Raw genomic sequence first — 25,507 nt, 5'->3', positions numbered from 1 at the left:
CTGTCTTACAGGAAATGAAACTGAACCAAGAGCTCTCTGGTCCTCCCACCTATTGCCATAGTCATTTTAGTCTAAAATACAGATGAATCATGTTGGAAATTTGAGCAGAAATGAAAAGAAACTTACTATCTAAGTTTTTTAATATAATGATGCTCTTGAAATTGAAAAAGTACTTGAAATCTTCCAATATGGTTTTGCCTGGGATTTGTCAGGCTGTGTTAGGATATGTATTTCAATGTACCTCACTGATATGTTAACAGCTTTTGTATGCTTTCAGCTGACATGGTCTTTAAAACTCTTTTTTTTTTTTTTTTTTTTTTTTTTTTTTCCTTCCCTAAAGCAAGTGCTAACAAGTGAATCCTTGAAAAAAGGAAAACAAGCTGGGTTGTTTTTTTTTTTTTCTGTATAAATATGAAATTAACTAAGTGATTAATTTTTGCATTGTTTTGCTTCTAGTGGCTTAAATATGACAAATTGCTAGGTTCTAATCAATTTAATGAACACCTTATTCTGATTAGCATCTTCAAGGTAACAACTGACTATGTCTGAAATTCAGCTTTTGTTTTCTTTACTGTTTTGACTGTCTCCTTGGTTCTGGTTTTAAAAAATGGGAACTGTGATTGGTATGTTTAAATGCTCTACAGATTTTGTAATTAAAAACACTTTTAAGATTTTTTTTTCTTTAGAGTCCAGCAAGGCAAGTCAAGCAAGTTAGCTATATAGTTCATGCAGTATCGGTGATTAGAATAAGCTATAAAGTGTTTTTTTTCTGAATAACAAGTGTGTCTCTAATTTATTAAAAATCCAATTGTAATAATGGGCATTTATATATGAATCTTCTTGTGGGCAAAGTGAGTCAGTACGTTTCTTGTCTGGGTCTATTATGTCTTTATGATAAGGTTATAATGTAGTCTTGGGCATGATTTGCATACTTTTGCCTGTTTTATAAGGGACTCTAGTTGCAGGTTATTAAGCACTGTTACTAAACATTGTTGCTGTAAAATATTGTTTTCTTGCTGGATAGACACAGAATCTGAGTAATAGAGATAATGTGCTTGCTCCTGGTTATGTAAAAAAAAAAAAACAACCAAAAAACCAAAAAGCAAAACAGAAAGGAGAACTAAGGATAAAGCTGGCTCCCCTATTTCTGAGTCTAATTTCTTAATTCTAGACCACCTTTCTACTGAGAAAACTTTTTAAAATACAAACATTCATATTGCAGTACTTCTTTTCCAGTATTGGACCAACACTTTTGTGCAACATTATATACTGCCAGCGTGTAAATCTCTGTGTAACATAAAATATTTAAATGTAAAATTTATTCACCATGTTAATTCTTGTTTCACAGCTCTAACACTTTTAAGTATGATTTTGTTTTGGGTTTTTTTTTGTTTGTTTTTAATACATCTGGTAAATTGAGATACCTGCCACTAGAGAAAGAAACAAAGTACAAAACCAAAAAACACATTCACAGAAATATATATGTACTTTATGCATATGTACATACCGCATCAGTGTATATTGTACGTACCTCACCTGCCTGGACAAAAGGTTTTTCTTTCTGATTTTAACTACAACTAATGACTCGGCCATAAAACATTACTTTCTTTATTAGTTGGAAGCTCTAGGTACAGCATTTTCCTGAAAGGAGCATTTGAATGCCATATGTATGGAAAAACATTTCCATTTGCCAAGTCAAATGACCAGACAGTGTGCCATTTCTTGCAAGATGCTATATCAAATGGAAAATCCTAATGAAAGGAATTTTATTCTAATGCTGTGTGCTTGGAATCCATGGAGCACACTTTTATTAAGGAAGAGTTCAAAGGACAGAATTAACTTAGCACAATCTTAAGTATAATGCAAAGATTGTAAAATTGCCAAAATATTGTTTTATAGTTTCAGAATCAGAAACTGAAGTTGTTGTTCTAAAAAATATAACTGAAACTTTTTGTCCCTCAGTAGTAATGTATGCTATGAAGTGCAGTAGCACTTCTTGTACAGTTACTGTAGTTATGCCTTTGAAACACATTCTTCAGCACAGTATTTTTGCTCCCATTACCTTGTTAAGAAATGCCGGGACTTTCAGGGAGGTTGAGTTTAGAGTGTTTCTCTTATCTCTATCTTGAGATGGTACAATGCCAAGGAGGCAGTGTCGTGGACAGTAAACCACATAGTTTGCAAATAACAGAAAAACTGGATTTTGGTTCACTTCTTTGGGAAGGCACTGTGGTGGCTTTTAGCTCAAGCAATGATGGTTTCCAGAGACCTTGAGTGGAAGCGCCCTCCTGCAAAGTACTCCAGTCCTAGGATGCTGTCAGTAAAATTATGCTTTATAATTTTTAGCTAATGCTAGTGGTGAGATATCTGAAGTTGCATCAAATAAAGGTGAAACGTTGAGATCCAAAGACTGTACTGCTTAGCCTGAATAAAATTTAATAGAATAGAACAGAATCATTGTTCTGTATTTTGCCCATCTTTCTTCTTTTAGGTTGATTTTTCTTTTTCTTTTGAGGCATTCGTAAAGATTTGTTGTTGTAAAAATTTGATGTTGAAAAGTGAGATTATAAATTTAAAGAGTTTGTGCCTGGCTTTATTACCTCTTTACAATTTCATTCTATATTAATTTCTTGTGATAAGAGATTGTTAAGAACTGGACATAATCTAAAATTCAAACAATTTTGAAGGAAAATGTCTAACTCTTACTTTTTTTTTGTATACAGAGCAATGAAACAAGCTTAATGCTCAGTTTACAAGAGACAATGTAGGTAATACTTTACTGCAGAATGCATAGACTCCATTATTGAATTTGTATACCAGTATATCAGTCCGATGCTTTCAATCAACATGGACATTTAATTGCACGAAGAACTGTTAAACTAAGTAGTTTCATTTAGGTGTCTGTCCTTCAATTTTGAGTTGTTGAACACAACTAAAGGTACACTAGCAAATACATATGTAGAATCCAAGGAGAGACATAGTGGGAATAGCAATAGTATTAGTTAATTAAGAGAAGAGTTTGGAGATATTTTGAGATAAGTAAAAAAAATGGAAATTTCCTTCAAAAGATAATATCATTGGTCTAAAGAAAGAAGCTTTCTCATAATTGTCACTGTTTTACAATTTATCAAGAGGAGAAATGCTGAAAAGTCTGCATAACTCAAACTGTCAGAGGCTAAGAAACTCTTTTGCATTTCAAGTCCTTGAATACATGCCCAGATCACGCTAAGGAAGGAAGTAGGTTCTGCCATGATCTTACAGCTGTTTGGTGATCCACAGTGTCCCTACCAAGCTTTTAATTGTTATTTTTACCAGGAGCATATTTAAATTGACAGAGAACTTAGTTTTATAGATGCCATGCTTCTGTCAAGGCACAAGATGTGTGATTGAACTTGGAGGAAGTCTGCGTTGCATAGATTCATGTCATCCTTGTTTTCAAGGAAGAAGGGACTTCCTTTTCCAAGGTTGTTGAGCTTTTCATGTGTATTAAAGGGATTTTAAATATGTTGGGCTATGTTTTATTATTAAAGTGGCTTCTTAAGTAAGAGTGGAATTTAAATATTCTACTATATGCATGCTCATTCTTCTTAAAAGCTGGAGAAATATTAATACTTAATTCTTGGACAATAAGACTTAGGTACATAGACTGGTTTAATGACGTTATACCATGGACTTTTCATGTATTACAGTGAAACGCATCTGCTAGGAAACAAGCAACAGAGTAGGATTAAGATCTACCCTTTAAGGTTGGAATGTTTCTCACTTATTGCAAAAATACTTCAAATCTGAGATGATCAAAATGTTCGATCCTTCCTGATATATGTATTTATATACATTGTGTATATAGTATAACATCTCATCTGTGATCTCCAGGCTGACTTCTGACATTGTGGACGATTTCATTGTGAGGGGAAATAAAAACTGAAAGCCTCCTAAGATTTATTTTTTTTGGCTGTTATAAAAATCCAATGTGTTTACCATACACTGTAACTGAAACTCCTATTTTGTTCTGGTTTTAAAAAACTTCAGATTCTGATTTCTAAAATAGCTTGGTTAAATAAAAGTAATTATTTTGCGGTCTTGTTGTAATGAACAGATTATGCATGTTATATGAAAGGAAATTTTGATTTCCAAAGAATTATTTACAATAAAAACGGTATTACTACTACTAAATGATGAAAATTTTCATCCTTACTGTGATTGAGAATCAGTGGTATGACTATACAGGTCATTCAGCTATACCATTATGCATTTTTCATGTTTTAACCTGTTGTTATCATAAGAATGGGAGTTAATGTAAAATATTTATAGTTCACAAAGTTAACATTTATTATTTCCTTAAATGTTACTCTATAGAATAAGTATGATTTCATTTGAGCATTTTATTTGTTGCTACTCATCTTGTTTAGTTTTTGAAGTTAATTCCTCTTTTTGTTGATTAGGAATTAAATACTGCAAGTTGATGATTTGCTAGCTTGTAATAATCTAACTTACATGATTAGTGCCATTACTGTTTGGACAGATCCAGGAACTACTCATGCTGCATCTGGGTTTGGAAGAAACGTCGGTAATCGTAGTGTCAGTTCACTGATACAGGTACCAGCTGTAATCAGGGCATTTTTACAGAGCGATATAAGAAGTATAGGGTCATCAGAGGCTGTGTAGCTTCTTCCTCCATCTGAATCATCAATATGACTGCACAATTTTATGTCTCCAGGTCAAGACAAAGCAGTGTCAGGTCTCTTGCATCTTAGTTTGTTGTGTATGTTCTGTTCTCTTTTGATGTGGTGCACGTGTAGACTAGCTGCAAGTTGCATATCTGACATTATTCTTTTTCCTGACCCTTGCTCTTAATCTGGGGCTTGTAAGAGAAAACTCTGTTTTCTTGAAGTAAGTAAATTGCATTAAAGACTTTGTTTGCACTGTCTCAGCAGAGCAAACAAGATCCAACAGAAACAGAGTTTATTCCAGAAGAAGTTCTGATAGTGTTGTCCTTCAGCCTAAGCATGCTAATTTGCTAGTATTTAAAATACACATCCAGAAAGCAGCAGAACAGACATTTACAAAACACAATAGAAGTTCTTATTCAATAGGGAAAAAATCTCAGTAACTGATAAAATTAGTCCTTTGAGAGAAATGAACTTTGAGGATCTAATGTGTATAGCGGAAGCACAGTTGTGTGTTGCACTGTGACGTTATACTGTGTGTAAAGAATAGGGCTGGAAAAGATGTCAGAAAGCTTCATATAGTCACAGAAACCTAGCTTGATTAATTTCAAAGATTATTTTGAAACTGGAAGTTGTTTATGATTTGTGTTGTATTTTCATTGTTAATTCTGTAAATTGTCATACAGAAAAAGATCTGGTCCTTATGTTGACTAAAAGACCCTTTGAAATATGCTGGCAGCAAAAATATAATGTTGCAGCAAAGTGAAATTATGGTAGACAAAGGGGAAAAAATTGCAGAACTCACAGAAGAAGATACAAACTTTTGAGTAAGAGGCATAAAGCAGTTTCTGAAAAGTAAAACCCACTTTTCATTTTGGTTATTTTCTTGTTTTCTGAAAAAATTTTAACCATATTTTCACAGTGCAAAATATTATTTTTAGAGCTAGGGCTTAAACCTTTACTTTTAGGCTCAAGAGCTTTAATTTGCTGTCATTGTGTTTTGTCTTACGCAAAGTAAAAAACACAAGGGAAGAGAAATTTAGCCATTTAATAAGATTGCTAAAGGATCTAAAAATCTTACATCGGTAGTATGAATTTTCAACACTGAGCACACGTTCTGAGAGAAGTTTTCTGTAGAGAGTTCTCAAGAGGTATGAACAGATCAATGCACATTTTAACCTATGTCTCATAGCAGTTATACCCTTCAGGGGCATATCCAGTGAAGCACATTTACTATTTGCTGGGTACCTCTTCGTTCCTGCCAACGTTGAGAATTCATTCCTAACCTAGGAGATGATGCCCCAGCTATTAAAAGCATTTTCTAGGTTTCTGTTTGTCAGTATACTTTATAAAGTATGCTACCTGAGGTGTTTATCATAAAAAGTGTATCAACTGTGTTATCTGCTTTGCAAACTTCAGTTTGTTCCTAGCATTTTGTTAAGACTAAACAGACATGCAACTGTGATGTAAATAGGTACAAGAATTAGGTGTGTATGATATACAATGTGTTCACCCATTTACAGTGGCATTTTTGTGGGATTCTGACAGAGTCATTTCGCCGCTTCTTTGCTAAATGTTAATTGAATGTCTCTACCTGTAGAAATTATGTAGTGTTGGGAGAATGGGATAAGCAATTGTATAGTAAACATAACTCATTTGCAGCTCTTGTCAACCTCATAAGATTTATGTCTGTGTGTAACAAATAAAATTTTATAATACGTTTATTATACTGCTCATATTGGATATTCATTTCTCCATGTAATCTCCATTCTGAGACTAATAACCTCTTACCTTTTTACTCAGTGAAAACAGCAGTGTAAATTTGGTTTTGTTGTGATCAGTCTCTAGGAATTAGATTGATCAGAAATAAAAAGTCAAGTGTCAGTTGAAAATGGTATATACTCCACTACACAAGAGAAAAAGAAAGCTCTGGCATTACTATTCACTTTGTTAAATTGGGAAAAACAATTTGTTTATGTCCCTTGTGCAGGAGAAGCAATGGCTGACTTAAATGTTTAATATCATTCTCCTCTTAATATTCTTTTCTCTTTTAAAGTATAGGAGATTTTTTTTCCCTCAAATCTATGTATTAAATGTTTTTCTCTGAAAAATTTATGGGAATTGTTATACTGTAGATTTTTGCACATGGCTATGTGGAGGGATTAATAAGTTATTGCATATAGATATTAGAATTTTAAAAATAAGGTTTTAGCTAAAGTGAAATGTTGCCAGTCACTGAAAGGTAAAATGTTTACCAGCTGAGTTGGTAAGTCTCATTTGTATATCATCAGTCACCATGGGACAGTACGACAGGATTGTCTTTGTCTCACTAAGCAAGAAACCCAAAGCTTAACTAAAGCTGAGAAATTTAGGAATAAGAGTTACTGTTATGGCTTTCTTCATAATTGCCAGCTTATGGTTTCTTGCATCTTCCTCTATAGCACGTGTGGGGAGATGGGGTGTTGTATAACTGCTAGTTGCATTATATTGTGGTTTCTAATTCTTGTCTAATTACAAAGGAACTTCTGTTAATTTAGGGAGGTTCTCTGTTTTGCAACAAGATGTGCTGACCTCTGTGTGTGCGTATACTTGGTTGAAGTAAATATTTTCTTAGAAGCTTTTTGGGCCTTAGTGATATATAGGGTGTCCTAGTAGAATTAAAAGCTTTCTTACAGCATTTATCAAGGACTGAATCCCACAGAGCTATAAATTTTTTTGCGTGCTTTACTCTTCTAACAGTTTATTAAAATGCCCAAGCTGCTAAAAGATCCTTTTTTTCTGAGATTGGTAGGGAAACTTAATTTCAGGACCGGTATCTTTCAGCTTCCGATGGTATCTGCTGTCCTTTGCTGCAGACATTGCAAGTGGATTGCTTAGCTCTGATCTTCAAATAGCCCAATTAGGAAATACACTTCCAAGCTCCAAAGAATTACTCATCTCAAGTAACAAGTGTCCTTGCCTAGAAAAGCTTTCTGTTTTGCAGCTGATGGCCTCCTTCAGTTTGCCCAGTTACTTAAATCCAGATGAGCTGACCTAGCTGCTTCAAAAAAATCGATACCCTTAATCTTTGACCCTTCCTTAGCTGTTAGGTCCAAGATCAGTTCTGTGTATTATTGCATTAAGATGTGCAGCTGCCTTTCAGATGTAGCCAAAAGGAAATTTGCTGATATGCGTAAATATGGTTGGGATGATAAACATCAAAAAAAGAAAAGCCTAGGATATTAAGACAGAGAGCTCACTGAAGAAAGCGGCATTCAATTTCCTGTTTTGTCATTTATATATGACATACCATAATTTTTATGTAGCCGCTATGCCCATAAACATATCAACACAATTTTCTAAAACAAGAAATGACAAATTATCTTTTCAGGCTTGCGCTTGGTGAATGAAAACAAATTAAGTTTCAATTTCTTTTTGTGTGCTTCTGGAATATTTTATTCCTCATCGGAAGGGAAATGTTTCTCCATTCAGGAGAGAATTGTAACAATTATATATTGTATGCAGTGACAAAACAAAACAGTCAACTGTATTTTCTGTTCAAAGTGTCAACTTTTCTGAAGACCTCACTTTGAGAACATTTCTTGCTGTATTTTTTTATATAAAGCTGATTTTTTTCCCCTCTCTTTTCAGGTTATTTAATAAGGTTTCTAATCAAAACTGTGGGAGGAAAAGCTATTGGTCAGTTACCTTGGGTAGATTTGTGCTACAGACAGAGGTGCGATTGCAGCTCACACAAACAAATTCAAAATAATGGTCAGTTAGTGGGGCAGACTGCAGTTGCCCATTCACCTGGGCCATTTAATGTCTCACCGCAGACAAAAGGTCAAATTCTTGCTACTGGTTCTCTCGCTCCCATCTGTGCTACTTGCTCCTTCCCTTATTTCATGTCTGCTCCTCTTTGGATCCTTCTGTAACTGTACTTTACTCACTGACAGCCACGTAGGACTCTCCGTGGGTTTTGCCAGCATAGACTGTTCTCATTGTCGTGAACAAAATTGACCTTTGTGAAGGTCCAGGTCCAACATTTTTGCCAGGACAAAGTAAGCAAGAGCAGTGAGCAAGCAGAGGCAGGGAGCAATGTGACCTCCAAGCCTTTCAGCAAATGCAATCTGTGATGTCATCTGACCACATCTGGTGGAACTGGAGCACTTAGTGCAAGGACCATTTCAGCTGGCGTTGCACTAACTTCTGTGGGACATGAAGTAGGAGTAATTACACAGTCGTGAGTACCCAAGCTAGCTTATTTAAAGCTAACTGCTTTAAGTAAAGCACTTCATTGTAGTATAAATGTACTATTAGACTGTTAGGGTAAAAGTTTGCTGGCTTCTCTTCTCAGCCTCTTGTAAAATTTGAAGTGTTTATTGACTAGCATTGTGGGTTGGATTTTGGTTTTTTAAATCTGTTCCAAAGATTTATTTTTAATGGGAGTATTTTTGCCTGCATTCTGGTACTAGTTAGCAATGTTACTGCTGCATGAGTAATCAACACCTATATACATGATAGCATTTATGTCTTGTAGTAGAATCAAGTCATTAATGAAATACTGGCATTGAGGCCTTAGGAGCATTGATACTCTTCACAAAATGCTTGGTGGTGGTAATTCAGCAAGGAAATGGTATCTGAGCCTACTTACAATTGAGTGAGACACAGTCAACAACAGGTTGCTGAATGGAAAGGCAAAAACTTTATGTTTATTCATATACCCTGGTCTGGACCTTTATGTGGTGTATGTAAGATCATATTTACTCTGTTGCAGATGATAGAATTCTGTACAAACTGTGATTAAATCTATTTTAAAAAGAGAGGCTCAAAGAGAATCTCGAAATCCTTACGATTGAAGCTTTTCAAGATAGTACCAAACCCAGGACAAGATGTGGACTTTCTTTGTAGTGCTGTTGTTTATCTTGACTGGTATTTTTCACCTAGAGAAGATTCTGCTTCTCGCATGCTGTCAAATTCACATTCTTGCAACACTTCAGAAGAAAAAGCAGTTGGACTATTTTAGAGATGATGATGTCAGTATGGTATCTAACAACTATTTACTAACTTGATTTACAACATCTTCAGCTAGCATGCTTTCGAAAAAATGAAAATATCCTTTTTAAACCTTTGCAGGGACTTTGGCTTTTTCACCCAAATAAAAAATGTTGTCTTTAAAAAAAGTTGAAAAAGCCACAAACCCCCAAATGACCATTAACTGCTGGTTACTGTTGCAAGTTACTATTCTTCTTTCTTATACAGCAAACCTGGGAGACCGGTATCAAGAGGGCTCTCTTTTGGCACAATGTGTTCTATTTGGCCTTTTGTTCAATTACTCCAGCTAATGACTTTTTGTGTATTTCAGTCACTAAATACAACTGAGTAGATGGTTGCAAAAAGCCAATGAAGCAGGTTTTTTTCCCATTCACATCAACATTTGCATTGTTACTTGTGTTTTCTTTGAGTTTCTTGGGTGTTAAAATAATTTCTAAGTTCAGTGGATATCAGTGATCCCCTCAATTATTTTTAGGGGTTTTAATCTTATTTTCTCCTCATAAGAAACTCAGCATAGCTATAACTGAAAAGAGACTTCTGTGATTGTAGTCAAGCCAGGCCAATATAAGGATAGTATAAAAAGGTAGGAATCTTTATATTTTGATAGATATTTCAGTAAATAGTAGCCAAACGAAAAACACCGCAACATACTCTAAATCAAGTGTTTCTTTTCAAATACCAAGTGTATGTGTATTTTTGATAAGCAAGATGAAGTTTGAAACTCTGTCCTCTGGTACTGAAACTCAAATAATAATTTGATGGTACTAAGAATTTTGTTTGCCATGAAGCAAGTTCATCTTGCACTTAAAAATTTCTCTGGCTTTTTATCTGCAAGTATATCTGCAAGACATAGCCCAGAAGGTACAACAACTAGAATAATGTCACAGTTGTTCTTGTCTGAGGTTTACGTTTTGTGTTGACTTGAATTGTTGAAGTGCAGTTACAGGACAACGTTCCTTAGCTCTCTTAAGAGGTGTATAGGTGGTAAGAATGCTGGGTTTGCCTGCTATATTCTATCAGTTTTTCATCTTTAACTTGAACATGTTAAATGGAAAAAGAATGTGGTACTGATACTTTAGCCTTCTGGTTTGTGTAATCACTGGCATCTGTATTAAGGTTACTATGATGACTGTTGACAGATATAATTTTACAGAGGACATAAAGAATGTTACAAGATGGGAGTGACTAGCCATTATTACAGTTTGTTTTTGTTTTTGTTTTTTTTATTGTTTAAATCATTGATTTGAAAATAGGTTCAACCAGTGACTGTATGACTAGTTTTCAATCTTTACAGCAACCTTCTGGTTACTGCAAATGTGTGGATATAGTTTTTATATGTAGATATTTAATTTGCAGTCAGGAAATGACAGCATCCTGAAACTCCAAACTGTTTTCAAAACTGCCAACTGAGATACTCAATAAAAAGAACTGAAAAAATTAAATGTTGACAACTTGGTATCTTGTCCCATTTTAGTATTCATGGCAAAAGCCATGCCCTGCAGATAAACTTCTGCTTTACTGGATCAATTTTCCATGGTTTTGTTCTGATTTTTTTTCTTTGTACCATTCTTGACATCTGTAGTTGTTTTCAGACAAGAAATTTCTTCTTTCTGTTGAAATAATTATTAATTTATTGAGAAATATATATTAAAATTTTAAGAAATTGTTAAATAGAGGCTTAAAGAGAACTTTAGGCCATTGTGATTTTTTTCTGTCAGTAGAATCATGGCTTAGTAAAGGCTTCAAATAAGAAAAGCTATTGTGGTGTCATCCTACAGCAGATGTAACAGATTAAAGCCTTTAGTGCAAGGACACTATCTCACATAGGAAATTTAATGCTTCCTGCTGAGGAAAAGCGGTTGCTTCAGATCAAGGCAAGTTGGTTGATTAATGAGGCTGCCAAAAGCTGCAATACAGGTGGTCTGACTTTTTATGCGTTTACATCTCTCTAAGGAAAAGTTGAGCAAATAACATTTTGCAAACAGGTGGTTTTCTGTAGCTCTGAAATTGTGGCTCACCAATTTCTCAGTGCGCCTGCGAGTTAATAGCTATATGCTGCTGTCCCAGCTGTGTTGATTTTGATGTACCATCTTGCTAGATTCTAGAGACCCCGAATTCTCTTTTGGCTGGAATTCAGTTTGCTTATTTGGACACTACTACAGAGAACAAGAGATACCTGGGACACCACCTGTGAATTTATAACACTGGTAGTTGTTTAGAGAAGACATTCATAACTCTAGATGACAGATCTCCATAAAGATTTGCATTGCCATGTGTATGGTTCCTTTTCCAAATACAAAGATGTGTTTGGCACTCCTCATGAAGATTAGTTGGTGCGCATCGCTAATGACTGAAGAGCCACAGTAAGGTGTCTAGCTATGATAAACTGCCCCTAGGAGAGCCTCTCTCTGAATAATATGCCACACATACTTGTTCTGTCCCTCTACTGTAAATTCATCCAGCCCTTCCTCCTCTTCCTCTCATAGACATTATTCTCATTAGACCTTGCTTTTACTTGAAGCTTGCTTGTTGTTTTCTCTTGATTCATGTGCCATAAATTATGCAGCTTGCCATACAAGGAGAAAGAATTTTGGAGTAACAAAGACTAAGAAAACATCTTAGATTTAAGAAAATTGAATACCTGTATTAACAAAAAAAAAAAATCAAAATTCTGAATTCTGCCATAGTCTGCTCGCTCCAAAAGTGAGATTGTTCTTCAGCTCTTAATCTAGAGCACTAGTCTCAAAACTTTTCTTGATTGCATACCACTATCAGAAAAAAAAACTTTTGAGCATGCACACCTAATATATGTGTATTTAATATTGATAAATTATATACTTGTACTGCTGTACTGATATGCGCATTATAAAAGATAGGGAAAAATAGAAATGAGAAAAGGATGAGATACAGTTGAAATACAAAATATTTTTTAAAGTGTTTATTTTAGTTATCAACAGTACAAAAAATATTTTCTTCCTGCACAGCAGTGGATTGTCTTGCACACCCCTTGCGGTGTGCACACCCAACTTTGGATACCATTGAGCTAGAAGACCATTCTTCTGTGCCTTGATAATGTTTTCATAATGGAACCGTCTTTGATTCAGAATAAGAAAACGGTTTTATTTTATCACTTCTGATTTTTCCATGTCCCTGAGTGTTTCTTACTGAAACTTGCTGGAACTTGCTGAAGTAAGTATTTACTTACTTACTGTAGTAAGTATTTGACTAGAAAGGTCCCTGGGGTGCTGTTTGGAATCCTCTATAGCATGTCTGCTGGTACATGAGCATCATTCAAAGGAAAACAATGGATTACGTATAGCTGCTGTTGAAGATATGTTGAGCATGTATATATTCACAACCCTCCCTCTTATGCTTCTTGCAGCATCTCTCCATTGAGAATCAATATGGTCCAAAGCAAATACGGTAAACATAATTTAACATCTCTCAGCTCATAAGTTAGGGAATTGCAAAGGCATAATGAAATTTTGTGCAGTTATCACCTTTTGCATTTATAAGAGTATCTTTTGCATGGATTTCAGTGCACTTTAAACCTCACATCAGCTCTGTGAAGATAGCAAAATATTTTCTTTAGCTGGTTTTAAATGAAGCACAGAAAATTAACCAGGAAGTTACTAAGATGAGTGGGACAGCTGGGAATAGAACTAAAAAGTCTTATGTAAGGATTAGAAAAAAAAAATTCTCATTCTTTTGATAAGGGCCTCTTTTTAAATGCGGAAGTAGCACATTGGAACCTATAAATTTTTGTTTAGTAATCCTTTAGTATAGTTTTCTGAATTTATTTATTTTGTGTTCCGGACAAAGTATTCCAACCCAAGCATATTTGGACGGTAGAATGGGTTATAGCAAGTCTTCTTCATATCTTGTATACTGAAAATGTGTATGTGAAAGTACTTTTGTACTTTTGAATACATTGTAAGGCCACCAGTGTAACAGTTCAGATAACAGGGGGGTTATAGAACTGATGATGATGATTTAGGACGGCTTCTTGGGACAAATGAAAGGTTGGAAGAGTTTTTCTAAATGAAGTGTGGGAGATAGTTCACTTTGAGTATCTGCATCAAAGACGAATCAAAGTGAAAAGTAAGGAAATAATAAAGAGAAATAATGGTTTGAAACATAAGGAAGAATTATTGAAGTAAATAAATGAGAAGCAAGATTTATACATGTAAAGAAGTTTTTGACAGTCCAGGCGTCATTTAAAACAGAAGGAAGTGGTTGGTTTTTTGGAATACAGTACATGCTTCAATTATAGAAACTCATTGTTGCAAAATGTTCTGGCATCCAAAACAACAACTAGGTTCAATGAAGATATAGTCAAGTTTCATGGAGGTCAGATAGCTCATGGATGGTCCAGATGCAGTCCTTCTTCGTAGGAATTCTTTCAGCTGCTCATTGCTGGAGGCTGCCATTACAGTAAATAACATTACCTTTTTTTATCCTCCTGTCTTAATATCCGCTCGTGCTCAATGTCTGAAGAGGGATGTCGGCTGCATGATTTTAGACCTGACTGAGTAAGATACCACTAATTCCTGAAAAGTCTTGTAAAAGTCACGAGCACAGCTTGAATAGAAAATTATCTGAAAATCTTAAGTTGCATTTCTCTGTTGTCCCTCTCACCTGCCAATTGATTAAATTTCCCTTCTATATGTTATCCTTTCCTTTTCCCAGAAGTGAGTAGCTTCTTTGCAAATAAGGAAACATAGAGCAGGCCAGGACTGAAGATTGCGAACATTTAAAAGTTGTGCTAAAAAATATCAAAGCTGCCTAAGCCCCAGGGAATAGAAAGAAAACATAGTATGTTCTGTTTCCCGCATAGCAATAAGTCTCTTAGGAAATCTGAGCAGTGAACTGTTTCTTTCTCTCTTAGCTTCAGATGCCTTTTTTCTATTCTCTGTGGTGACTGTGGGTGCTGCTTCAGGTTAATGCAAACAAGTGCACCGCTGTAGGTTTAAGAATCTGCTTTGAAGTTCCATGGCAAAAATAAAAGTGTATACCTAAAAGGTATCAAAACAATGAATCATTAAAAAAAACTTTCAAAGTTTTGTGTAAAGTATATTCTTTTGAAATATTGACTATGTTACTAAAGACTACAGTAGCTATTAAGTTGCTAGAACAGCAAAGAATACAGCAAAAGGGAATCCCTTTTTTTTAAATGATATTCCTTTGAGCTTGGAGGTCTTCTTACATGTGGATGAGAAAACTATTGATTTAGATACAGATAAACAGCTCTTTCATTCTTGGCGGTCGTGAGCACTGCATTGATTGCAGTGGGCGTAACTGAATTATAATCTTTAAAGGTAGTAGGATGTGCTCAATGCTAATATAACAGTTTGATAATGGAATAATGGACTAGAAAACTTTAATCAGTGTTAAAAATCACTTGAGACTTTTTTTGTTTAGCAGAAGTTACAAATTAAAAAATTGCAGTGACCACTGAATTTGGAAAACTATTAACCATCTGAATAGAATTGAGGAAAAAAAAAAAAAACAAACCCACACACTTCTGAGACTTCTCTCCACTTTGTCTTCATTCACTAAACCTATGAATGTGGTGGGGATGAAACTAGCAGTATAGAAACATTGTATATCTTAGACATACTGTATGTTGTAGTCAAGTCAAACAGTAATGCCTTTGACTTCAGAGATTTATTTATCTTTTTAAATCTTGCTAGGGATTACATAAACGCATTCTGAAATACTCATATTTTATGGGCCTTGTTCTACACTAGCAAAAATTAAGTTTCTAAGAAATATCTATTTCTCTAGTGCTTTTTTAAGATAATAACATGTTTATGTAGAAATTCCCTTAATGGCTTACGTGCATGGCAAGTACTGTTTCAATTAGAGTAGTTTGAAGCGAGTCCCGGTACTGTTTTTCATCTCGATTATTTTTGTGCCGGGGTGATTTGTGGTGTCTGGCCTGACAGTACAAAGGTCCAGCCTCACTGAAACATCTTTCAGTATTGAGTGTTTCTGGACCATGACTGTTGTCACGGTACTGTAAGGACATTCACCAGAGTCATACATAGGTACAGGACAAAATTGCAGTTGTTCTGTCTCTTCTAGCCATGAATATATCTATACTGAAACATTTTGCTTAAACTGGTTCAGTTAGAAACAGCTTAATTCACCCCCCAAAATAGGGCCTTCGTGTCAGATTCGTTGTGTGAAGGGAAAAACTTGTAACTGGTATAACATGTGATTAACCTTTGCTGTGTAGGCATGTGCAAAATAAGTCTAGCTGAGAGAAACTGGTTTATTCAGCTGCTTGAAAATTCCTTCAGACTTGATGGAAACCTGCTTGGCTGCCTTGTGCATCTACAGGAATGCTGCAGTATCTGTTCAGTAACTTTGTGGGAAACATCTCCAAATGATGATTGAAAGCCGTGGGATGTGTATTTGAAGTGAGAAGGATAGGAAAGACTGGAAATAAATATACTGCCATTTTTGATCAAAGCAAATTTAAAGATAAAATGATGAGGGTGTCTAAGTGATTTATCAAGAGTTTGCCATGTGCTTGTGTAACTTAAACCCTACATTTCTAGGGTTGCAAACTTTGGGATATCAAAAATAGTTTTACTAATGTATAACTCAAAGCCCTGGCTTGTTTTGGAGAAGAACTGTTCTTAGTGTGATGATTCAAAAAATTTGTTGATGCTTTTTTTCCAAACTGCCATTCTTTTCTTGTCATAACCTGGATTTCTTGTTGTAATGCCACATAGTAGCAGCATTTTGTGTGCTATATGAGTTGCTATATAGTATCCTGTCTGATCTGCAGCTGCTTCAGAGGGGCTGTAGTCTTGAGTCAGATCTGCTGGCAGCTTGCAGATATCTTGGATAGTTTGCAGCATATTAGCTATGTATGCAGGACTGAAGTGCAAGTGTCGACTTCAGAGTAATCTGAATCACATTTTAGGGTTTTTGACTATATGACTAGATATCTGGGACTGTAAGAACTGATTTTGTCTAAAGTTCTGTATTTGTGCGTTCCCCTTTGCAAGACAGGGCTCAGTGTTGGAACCATTTCTGTTTAACGTCTTTATTGATGATCTCAATAAGGACATAGGGTGTATCATCAGCAAGTTAGCAGATGACACCAAGTTAAGCAGGAGTGTTGATTCCCAGGAGGATAGGGAAGCTCTACAAAGAGACTTAGATAGATTGGATCATTGGGCCAACATCAATGGTATGAGTTTCAACAAGGGCAAGTGCCAGGTTCTGCCCTTGGGCCACAATAACCCCAGGCAGTGCTACAGGCTTGGGGAAGTGGGGCTGGAAAGCTGCCTGGCAGAAAGAGACCTGGGGGTTCTAATTGCAAGCGGCTGAATATGAGCCGGCAGTGTGCCCAGGTGGCCAAGAAAGCCAACATCATCCTGGCTTGTATTAGAAATAGCGTGGCCAGCAGAAGTAGGGAGGTGATTGTGCCCCTGTACTCAGCGCTGGTGAGGCCACACCTCGAGTATTGTGTCCAGTTTTGGGCACCTCAATACAAGAGAGATATCGAGGTGCTGGAGCGAGTGCAGAGGAGGGCAACGAAGCTGGTGAATGGCCTAGCAAAGAAATCATATGAAGAGCGGCTGAAGGAGGAGGAGGCTGAGAGGAGACCTCATCACTCTCTACAACTATTTGAAAGGACACTGTAGAGAGGTTGGTGCTGGTCTCTTCTCACAGGTAATTAATGACAGAACAAGAGGGAATGGCTTCAAGCTCCAACAGGGTAGATTTAGACTGAACATTAGGAAAGAATTTTTCACAGAAAGACTGATCGGGCATTGGAATAGACTGCCCAGGGAGGTGGTTGAGTCGCCATCCCTGGATGTGTTTAAGAGACGTTTCGATGTGGTGTTGGGGAATATGGTGTAGGGGAGAACTTCGTAGAATACGGTAGATGGTTGGACTTGATGATCCCAAGGGTCTCTTCCAACCTAGACAATTCTGTGATTCTATGAACAAGTTGTGAATTGGCAGGTACCAAATTTAAATTCTTAGTGGTGAATATACTAATCTGGTATTGATCCAATTTGCTGACTTTTCTCTGGTACTTCAATCTTCACAGAGAACGTGAAGCAGATTGTAGTCTAGCAGAATCTTCACTTCCTTAAAATGGGAGGTCATGCAGTATTTAAAAGCCAGTTCCTACTTAGTAACGAATGAAGGCTGTTCAGTATTCTTTCTGAAATAAATATGTGGTTTTTAATTCAAATTCTTGGGAAGTTGCTTGCTCTACTCCAGGTAATACAAAGTCAATGTCCTGTTTCCCAACTTTGTTACTCCCAGCACGGAATTAACATTCTGGAGTTAGTGGCACATTAATGAGTCAGCTAGGGTAAATAAGATAGTACAGTTGCATTTTACTTATTCCAGTCAAGCAATATCTGCTCCTAAATCTATTTTTGATACTTTTCACCAGCAGCGAAAATTACAACTTGAGAGAGAGTGTGTGTGTGTGTGTGTGTGTGTGTGTGTGTGTGTGTGTGTGTGTGTGTGAAAAGTCTGTCTGAATAATTGCATACCTTTTTTCCTCACTTATATGAGAGTTATGATGGAATAGAAAATCTTCATCTCCAGGTTAATATTTGCACTATTTTGCAACATACTATGTTGTTTCAGTGTCAGGCAAACTGCAAAAGCTAATGATTCTTCTGTAACGCTTTAAATCATAACCTGTATGTTCCCTGGAAGTTTGATCAGATAAATCTAAGCTGCTGTGCTGTAATTGTAAGGACACTCGGTGTTCGCTGACACATAGCTAAATGAGATAGAAACCTTAAATGATTTAGAGTTTAACCACTGTAAATAAATTATTTTTGTAAAACTCCACAAAAGTATGATCCCTAATTTTGCAGGCAATAGCCTGAACTTGCTGTTGATTTTGAGCGGTATCAAACAACTTAAACGTATTTGATTTTTTTGAATAGTTTTAGCTTTTAGCTCATTATAGGATTGCAAGCTTCATATCAAGCCAAAAATGAAAAAAGGAAATACTTTGATGAATATCTTTATTTCTAAAAGTAATTTCTCTTGGTGTCTTTTTCCATTTATTATTCATCTTTTGGGAACAGCCATCAATGCCTGAAGGTGCCTTTGTAATGCTTTTTCATTAATGCTGATTTTTCTAGACAATCTATAAATTGATGTATACTGCACCCCATGAGAGTAATGATATATTGCTTTGAACAAGAACCCTGTGGTTACATTAGGCCTTGAAAGATGATCATAGCAGGATTGTTCACAAATGCAGAAACTCGTGGCACTGTGCAACTTCCCTTAGGAAAGAAAGTTATAATTAGAGAAACTCAGAGGCTGTTCACAGGGTGAACGAAAGGAGCCTTCGCTAGGGCTAGTAACCATCTTTGCTATATTACAGACACAATGCATTCTCTATTTTAAATTTATTGTAACATTAGTTTCTGGCACTGAATATATAAAACATGTTTGCACAAGAAATTAATTATGGGGAGTGTTTTACAAATGATAAAACATATCAACAGAACTTTTCAGACCAAGTAAGCAAAGATATTCTGTCATTATAAATGCCAATGTTTAAAAGAATGATACAATATGCTATATTTTTATGGGAATTTTTGAAAAGCTGTTTAATATGTATTGTGTTAATAGCTTTGGAGGAAACATGGTACTATTTTAGTTGGAGTACTAAGTGGAATCATCAGTTTAAATGCAGAACTTGGTTCTTAAATATAAGGTCCTATGGTCATAAAGCGTGACTCTGAAGTAGGTGTATATTGTCAGTTAACTAACACTGCTTCAATACCCACCTGCCCTTCTTGGGACAGAGTTCTATGAAACATCCTGTAGGACAGCGAATTTAGGCAGTGGTATAAAAAAGTAAATGGATTCTAGATAGTCCTAATTTCAGATGCAGAACTTCAAATCTAGAGACTGTTAGCAGAACTTAGAGTAACTTACCTGCATTTATAAAAGGCCTTTGTAAAGAACCTTTTAATAACAACTTTTTCACTTAGAACAATCGTGTCTGTACAACAGAATCTTAAATATTGCATTAGAATGAAAATAACGCAAAGTGAAATACAAGAATCTTTTTTTGGTTAGATGGAACATGGAGAAGAATCTTTCATTTCCCATCCCTTTCTCATAGACTTATTCTTCCCTCCTCATTTTTTTAAAGCTAGTATTACAATACTAATTTTTACCAACTCAGTTACAATACTGGAATATACCCAAGGAAAACATACAGGGCAGCCACTTTCCAAACCCAAATTCTCACACTAAGTAATGTTGATGGCAGCACATTTAGCTACACTAATTTATATGGCAGTTGAGTCACTGTACTGGAAAGCATACCAAAGAATAATACAGAAAAACATGACTGTGCCAAAAGAAAGTGAAGAAACAGTCATTTTATTAATTTTAAGAAAGGATTTGAAAAAAAAAAAAAAAACCAAAACAACTGCATAGAAGCTAGGAAGAAAGAACAGCGAGTCAGTCTCTCTGCTTGTGAAAGAAATAACTAAAGCTTTATGCGTGTTATCTGCATTGCTTTGGAAGTACTGGTGCCTGAAAATGTCTCAAAGGTTTAGGGTGCTCAAAAGCAGGTTTCATAATGAGAGAAAGGAGAAAGAAAAGTAGATTAGAGAAATAAAAGAAAGATGGCAAATTCATGTTGGTAGAATATTTTGGGTAGCTTTTAAAAGATTGTAAATCATTTAAGCTAATCTTTGATAACTGAACTATGCATCTTTCAGTAATCTTCATTTCTTAAGGAAGAATACACAGGTACTTTCAGCTAGCTGTTCTGTACTTGGATGCTGTGAGAATGAACAGTTGGAATTCACTCCTATGAAATTGCCTTGACAACCTCATAATCTCATAACTCTCCTAATTGCTAGCAAACTGGGACGTATCTTGATTCAAAGTTGGTCTCTGGCTTAGTTAAAGCAGTGCTCTTCTCATGCAAAACTCATAAGTGAATTTCTGATAGTTAAAATCGTAATAAGCCTGCAGCATATTTTTTGTTTTTCCTGCTCTCCATGAGGTTATAACTTTAAGGTTTCCCAGAATACTAAATATGATGTACTTGATCAAAACCATAATTTTAATCATAAAAATATGTAAATGAAATAAAATAGAAAAGCAACTCGTGACATATCCCACAGAACTCAAACAGAAATTAATTTCTAACATGAAATGTTACATATGTGCATGTATGTGCCAATGTATATAACTGTCACACAAGTGAAACTAGGATTTTATGGTTTAAAGACTATAAAAAACTTTTCTACTATGTTTGTTTCCATTATCAAAATTGTTCTGTTTTACTGAGAAAAGGGAATTATTGCAATAACAGTCAAAATTGTCTGTGCTCATTTCCCCAGGGGATGTTACTTGGTTGTTAAAAAAGTAACCTAGAGTAACTTTTCATATATAATTGCATAGCTTTGATGATCTACTTCTGGTTTAATCGTTTTTCAGAATGAATCTCTGATTTTTTTCGTTCAATCCTAAAATACACCAGAAGATTGATTTAAGCATAGGCAAGTTTTTCTGTGAATTTTAATGCTTTACCCCCCACCCCACCCCCCCAAGTGTTTTCTAGCTGCTTTGTAGTCATCTCAACAGCCCATGCTTGGAAACAATCATATTACTGACACATTTCATCAATTAGTTTAATCAGCTGAAAAGGAATGTTGTGAAAGCTGTAAAACAAAAAACTCACTGACTGTTTTACACAGTACTTTTTCTGTCAGGCCACGAGGCAGGAAGTTGAATTTACAAGTTCCATTTTTCATTTTACAGAGCTGCTCGAGAAGACCCTCAGAAGAGAGGAAGAAATGGGAGCTCTCCAGGTATACTTTCTTTTTAATTAACTAGCTACACTTTTTGTCACCCTTAAAATTACTAAATTGTATTACAACATTATGGTTTTCTGAACTCCCTTGTATCTTAAATTCATCTTTGGAAATAGATGCAGCCACATACAGACCTGATAGCTGGTAATACTCACTGCTGGGTTTCTGCCCACCAATTTAGTTGCACATTAGAAAAGATTCAAGTAGTCAGTATTCTCCTATGCGTCAGTAAATCTAGTCCATCAGTGAAAAGAATGCTGTTTTTAAGTCACACTATGTACTGAAGTTGTTCTCTTATACTGCTGGCTTCGCTGACACTGTGTGTTGAACAGGGGCAGTGCAAATCTGCATTCAGAAGTGCAAAACTTCCTTATATTCTACGTCATTGGTTGGGTTAGATTTTGTGGGCTGTGATGCTTTCTTCTGTCTCCAAATAAAACTGAAAGTGAAAGATTTTAAATAAGTATTTTAAATCTCTGAAACATTAAATGTCCATAATCACCTTCTTGAGGAAGAAGGGACCAGTCGATATATGCTAGGACTCGATACAGTATTGTAAATCCTTATTGTATGGCATCTAGCAGTAAAGCTGCTTGTGCTAAGCACTTTAAATTTGTGCTTAGAAAGTAAGATTTACCCTATGCTCAGCTTTGGAATAGTATTTATGCATTACCGTCGAAGAAAACAGGCTCCTTTGACATGGAAATGGCTCGGAAAGCAAAACCAAGCTGGAATATCTGAATTCTGAGGCTTGGGAGGTTATTAGGGAGGGTAGTGTACCTCTTCTTCAGAATACAGAAGGAAAAAAAGAAATTTTTACAAACAAATTACAGCAAACAATACCTAACATGAATATAAAAAAAGTTTAGATACAATATGAAGAGTGTATCAATGACGCACCGTTCTATAAACGTACTGGAAGCACAACATTTATGGGGGAATTAATGAGGATAAGGCTGTTAAGGAAAATGAAATTATGTATCGACCTGAGCTTTGACCACAGAAGTTTGTTTGAAGATAAACCCTCTCTTCTCATATAGTAATAGAAGGCATTTTGAGGGCTAGAGGTATCAAAGAGTTAGTGTAGAAAGAGTTTGATCCAGTAAGAAGAGACAAGTTTCAAGGCCCAAAAGTTACACAACACACCAATCCAGCTGTTTCCTGTTCAAACAAAAATCTTGGCCGAGCTTTCTGGCAGCTCAAGTTCAACAAGGCTGAGAGCTTGTCTGCGCAAGCAGTTTACACAGGTGCATATCTACTTACATCAATGTAGAAAGATCTCCTTTCATGTGGAGCAATTCTGCATCTGCTTTCACGTGAAGCTCTACAGTTGACAAATTGTTCTAATGATGTTACTTCTGATTGAATGAGGAGTAATTTTATACTGCAGAAAGTTGCATCATAATCGTGTCTTGTGTGCATATATATGCTTGCCCTATTTCTGATGCTCTGTATGTTCCTGATCAAATTGCTTTATGCCTTTCCCTAACCGGTGCTTCTGAAGTACGTGACTTGTACTGCTCTGACTGCTATTTTTGTACTCGAATGCTTGATTGCAGTTTTTTACTCCTTCAGATGCCTGTGCTTTCACAGTCAAAGTACTCAGCAAAAGCATCTTATTTTTCTACATAATATTATATCCGGCTTAGTCAATGCGTTTCAAAATGTTCCCGGTCTGGGATCCTCTGTTCTTGTAATGGTGTATTCTAAACTTGCATTGCCGGAATATGTACAACTTGGCTAGCAAATAGTTGTAAAAACTCATGCAATCATGCCTGAATCTCCCTAAGCTGTTGCATCTCAATATATAAAGGAAGTAAGAGGAAAGCGAGAGTTTCTTTAAATATGGCATTTCCCGGACCTGCAACTGGTACTCTTATCATTTTGTTAGCCAGGTGACATGGAATATTTGTTTCTTCTGAGCCCCAGTTCAGCAAAGCATATGTATAGTTGGTTCATGTATGAATGCTTTCATTGAAGTAGGTAGCTAGAAGGTAATTGTTTGCCAAATTAAGGACCAGCAAATAAAATAGTACTCTTTGCCCCCAAGTCCTACAGTATTTTTCTTTGCAGACTAAGCAGACCATAGGTGTAAAGCACGTTCAGGAAACAGGCATATAGAAAGGTTGTACGTTTTAGACTATGGGCAGACAACTGAAAGCAGTCAGGTTATCATGACTGAAGGAGTTGTTTCTTGTTACTTGAACTGTGAACGGTGACCATAGTCTTAGAAGAGCTAGAGACATGAGGAAATCTTCTGTCAGAAATCAGTGTGTCACTGTGGGCAAATGATGACTGGGGGTACCATAAGGTTCTTTGCCATGTCTCTGCATCACGTAACAACAACATTCCCCAGAGCTAAGGATGTATGTTTTATTATGCTTTCAGTTTGCGCATTTTTTTAGGGGGAGACAAAGAGTGTCTTTTGTTAAAAATAATTCGAATGACGTACAATTAGTGCTTCTACAATGCCATCAGCTGAAAACCACAAAGGACAAAAAAAAGGAAAGAAAAAAGCAGTTTTATGAGGGTTGTTCCTGGAAATACTGGGCTAGTAGTTTTCATGTCTTCCTCTAGTCAGGGAATATGTTGGACTGCAACTAGCATGACAAATACAAAATAATGCTTTGTTAATAGACAGTGGGAATCTTTATAGCTACATCTTTCTGCGTGAACCTGACTCTTGTCTTATGTGTGAAGATGGAAACTGTATGCGTATGCGGTTCTTTGATACAGGGTGTTTTGGGAGCTAGGAGGCTGACGCTTTGGGTGACATCAGTGTATTTTTGGTTTTTAGTTTTGAACTTGTTGCATAATTTGGACAAGAATTTCTGTTATACATAAATTTATATTTATATATGAGTTTCTATGATTATATATTAGAGTTTATATATGTTTTAGATAATATCTATGTTCTCATTACACATATGCTTGCTCTCTGTTGTTACATGTGCGCTCATACTCATCATAATACAATCTTTAGCTTGTGAGGAATCTAGATCACTTTCTACATCCTCTCTGATAGCCACTCCAAGAATATAACTTCACTTCTTTTCTTACTTCATTGGCAGAAAAAAGGCTCTGATTATAAGGTTTTCATCTTCCACGGTACAAAAGATTGCATTCATGAAAATAATATGCTATGCATGATAATTGCAATATTCAACTGCATGAATGTTCTCTGGGAAAACATTTGCAAGCCATTTTCATTTGCTTTGGAATAGTGATATGCTAACATAAAAAAAAAATTAAATATAACATACAGAATCTTAATTAAAAAATATAAATATATTGATAATGTATACATCATCCGTGGTAAAATTCCCATTACATTGCATGTTAGTCTTCAGAATATTTTAGTTTTTAGAATTTGGCAGCTAGCTGATGCACCCTATTTAATACATGAGTCATTTGAAAACACTATTTATTCTATGATTGGAATCATCCTACTAATACACTCAGTCTGGGACTTTTTTTTTTTTTTTTTTTTTTCCAAAGTAGTCCTTTTCAACCAAAGGAATTTATATCTGAATTGCTGTTCGCTATCACCACAAATTTATGAGATCTGTAAATACCATCTTTTTTATAGTAATGAATTTGGGTTTTGTTGCAGCATCTTTAAATAAATGAGTATTTGTAACAGCCACTGCAATGTTACGGAGGAACAAGCATCTCAAAATAAATATTTTTGAGTATTTCATATAATATTTTTTCTCATAAGTTTGTTCTGATGTGCTGAAATACTCAGTCTGTATCTCAGACCTGCTTCCAAGAAAGAACAGGCTTTAGTATTTAATACACTACCTTTTCTGAGAAAAAAAAATCAGAGAAATTCAGTAAAGTTTTACTTATGCACCATTGCAGTTGGAATCCCCAACTACCATGCATTCTGATGGGCACCGAGCAAACTTTTCTTAATAGACAAGTCAAAATTATGTAGTGTTCTAGAACCCCATA

At 35.6% G+C, this 25,507-nt stretch overlaps 1 protein-coding gene across 1 annotated transcript in view; it reads left to right on the top strand.

Moving 5' to 3' along the window:
* The window catches only part of CEP128 (centrosomal protein 128), a gene marked incomplete at both ends in the record, with an annotated part of 134,800 nt that overhangs the window by 77,876 nt on the left and 31,417 nt on the right, over window positions 1–25,507 (top strand). Inside the window, one exon of the mRNA XM_082485903.1 lies at window positions 21,498–21,547. Within this exon, the coding sequence (XP_082342029.1) occupies window positions 21,498–21,547 (50 nt within the window). The remainder of the gene's footprint in view (window positions 1–21,497; window positions 21,548–25,507) is intronic.

Source organism: Vanellus vanellus, assembly GCF_965231255.1.
Source record: "Vanellus vanellus genome assembly, chromosome: 6".
NCBI classification, from domain to species: domain Eukaryota; kingdom Metazoa; phylum Chordata; class Aves; order Charadriiformes; family Charadriidae; genus Vanellus; species Vanellus vanellus.
This window is presented reverse-complemented; position numbering and strand designations above follow the sequence as displayed.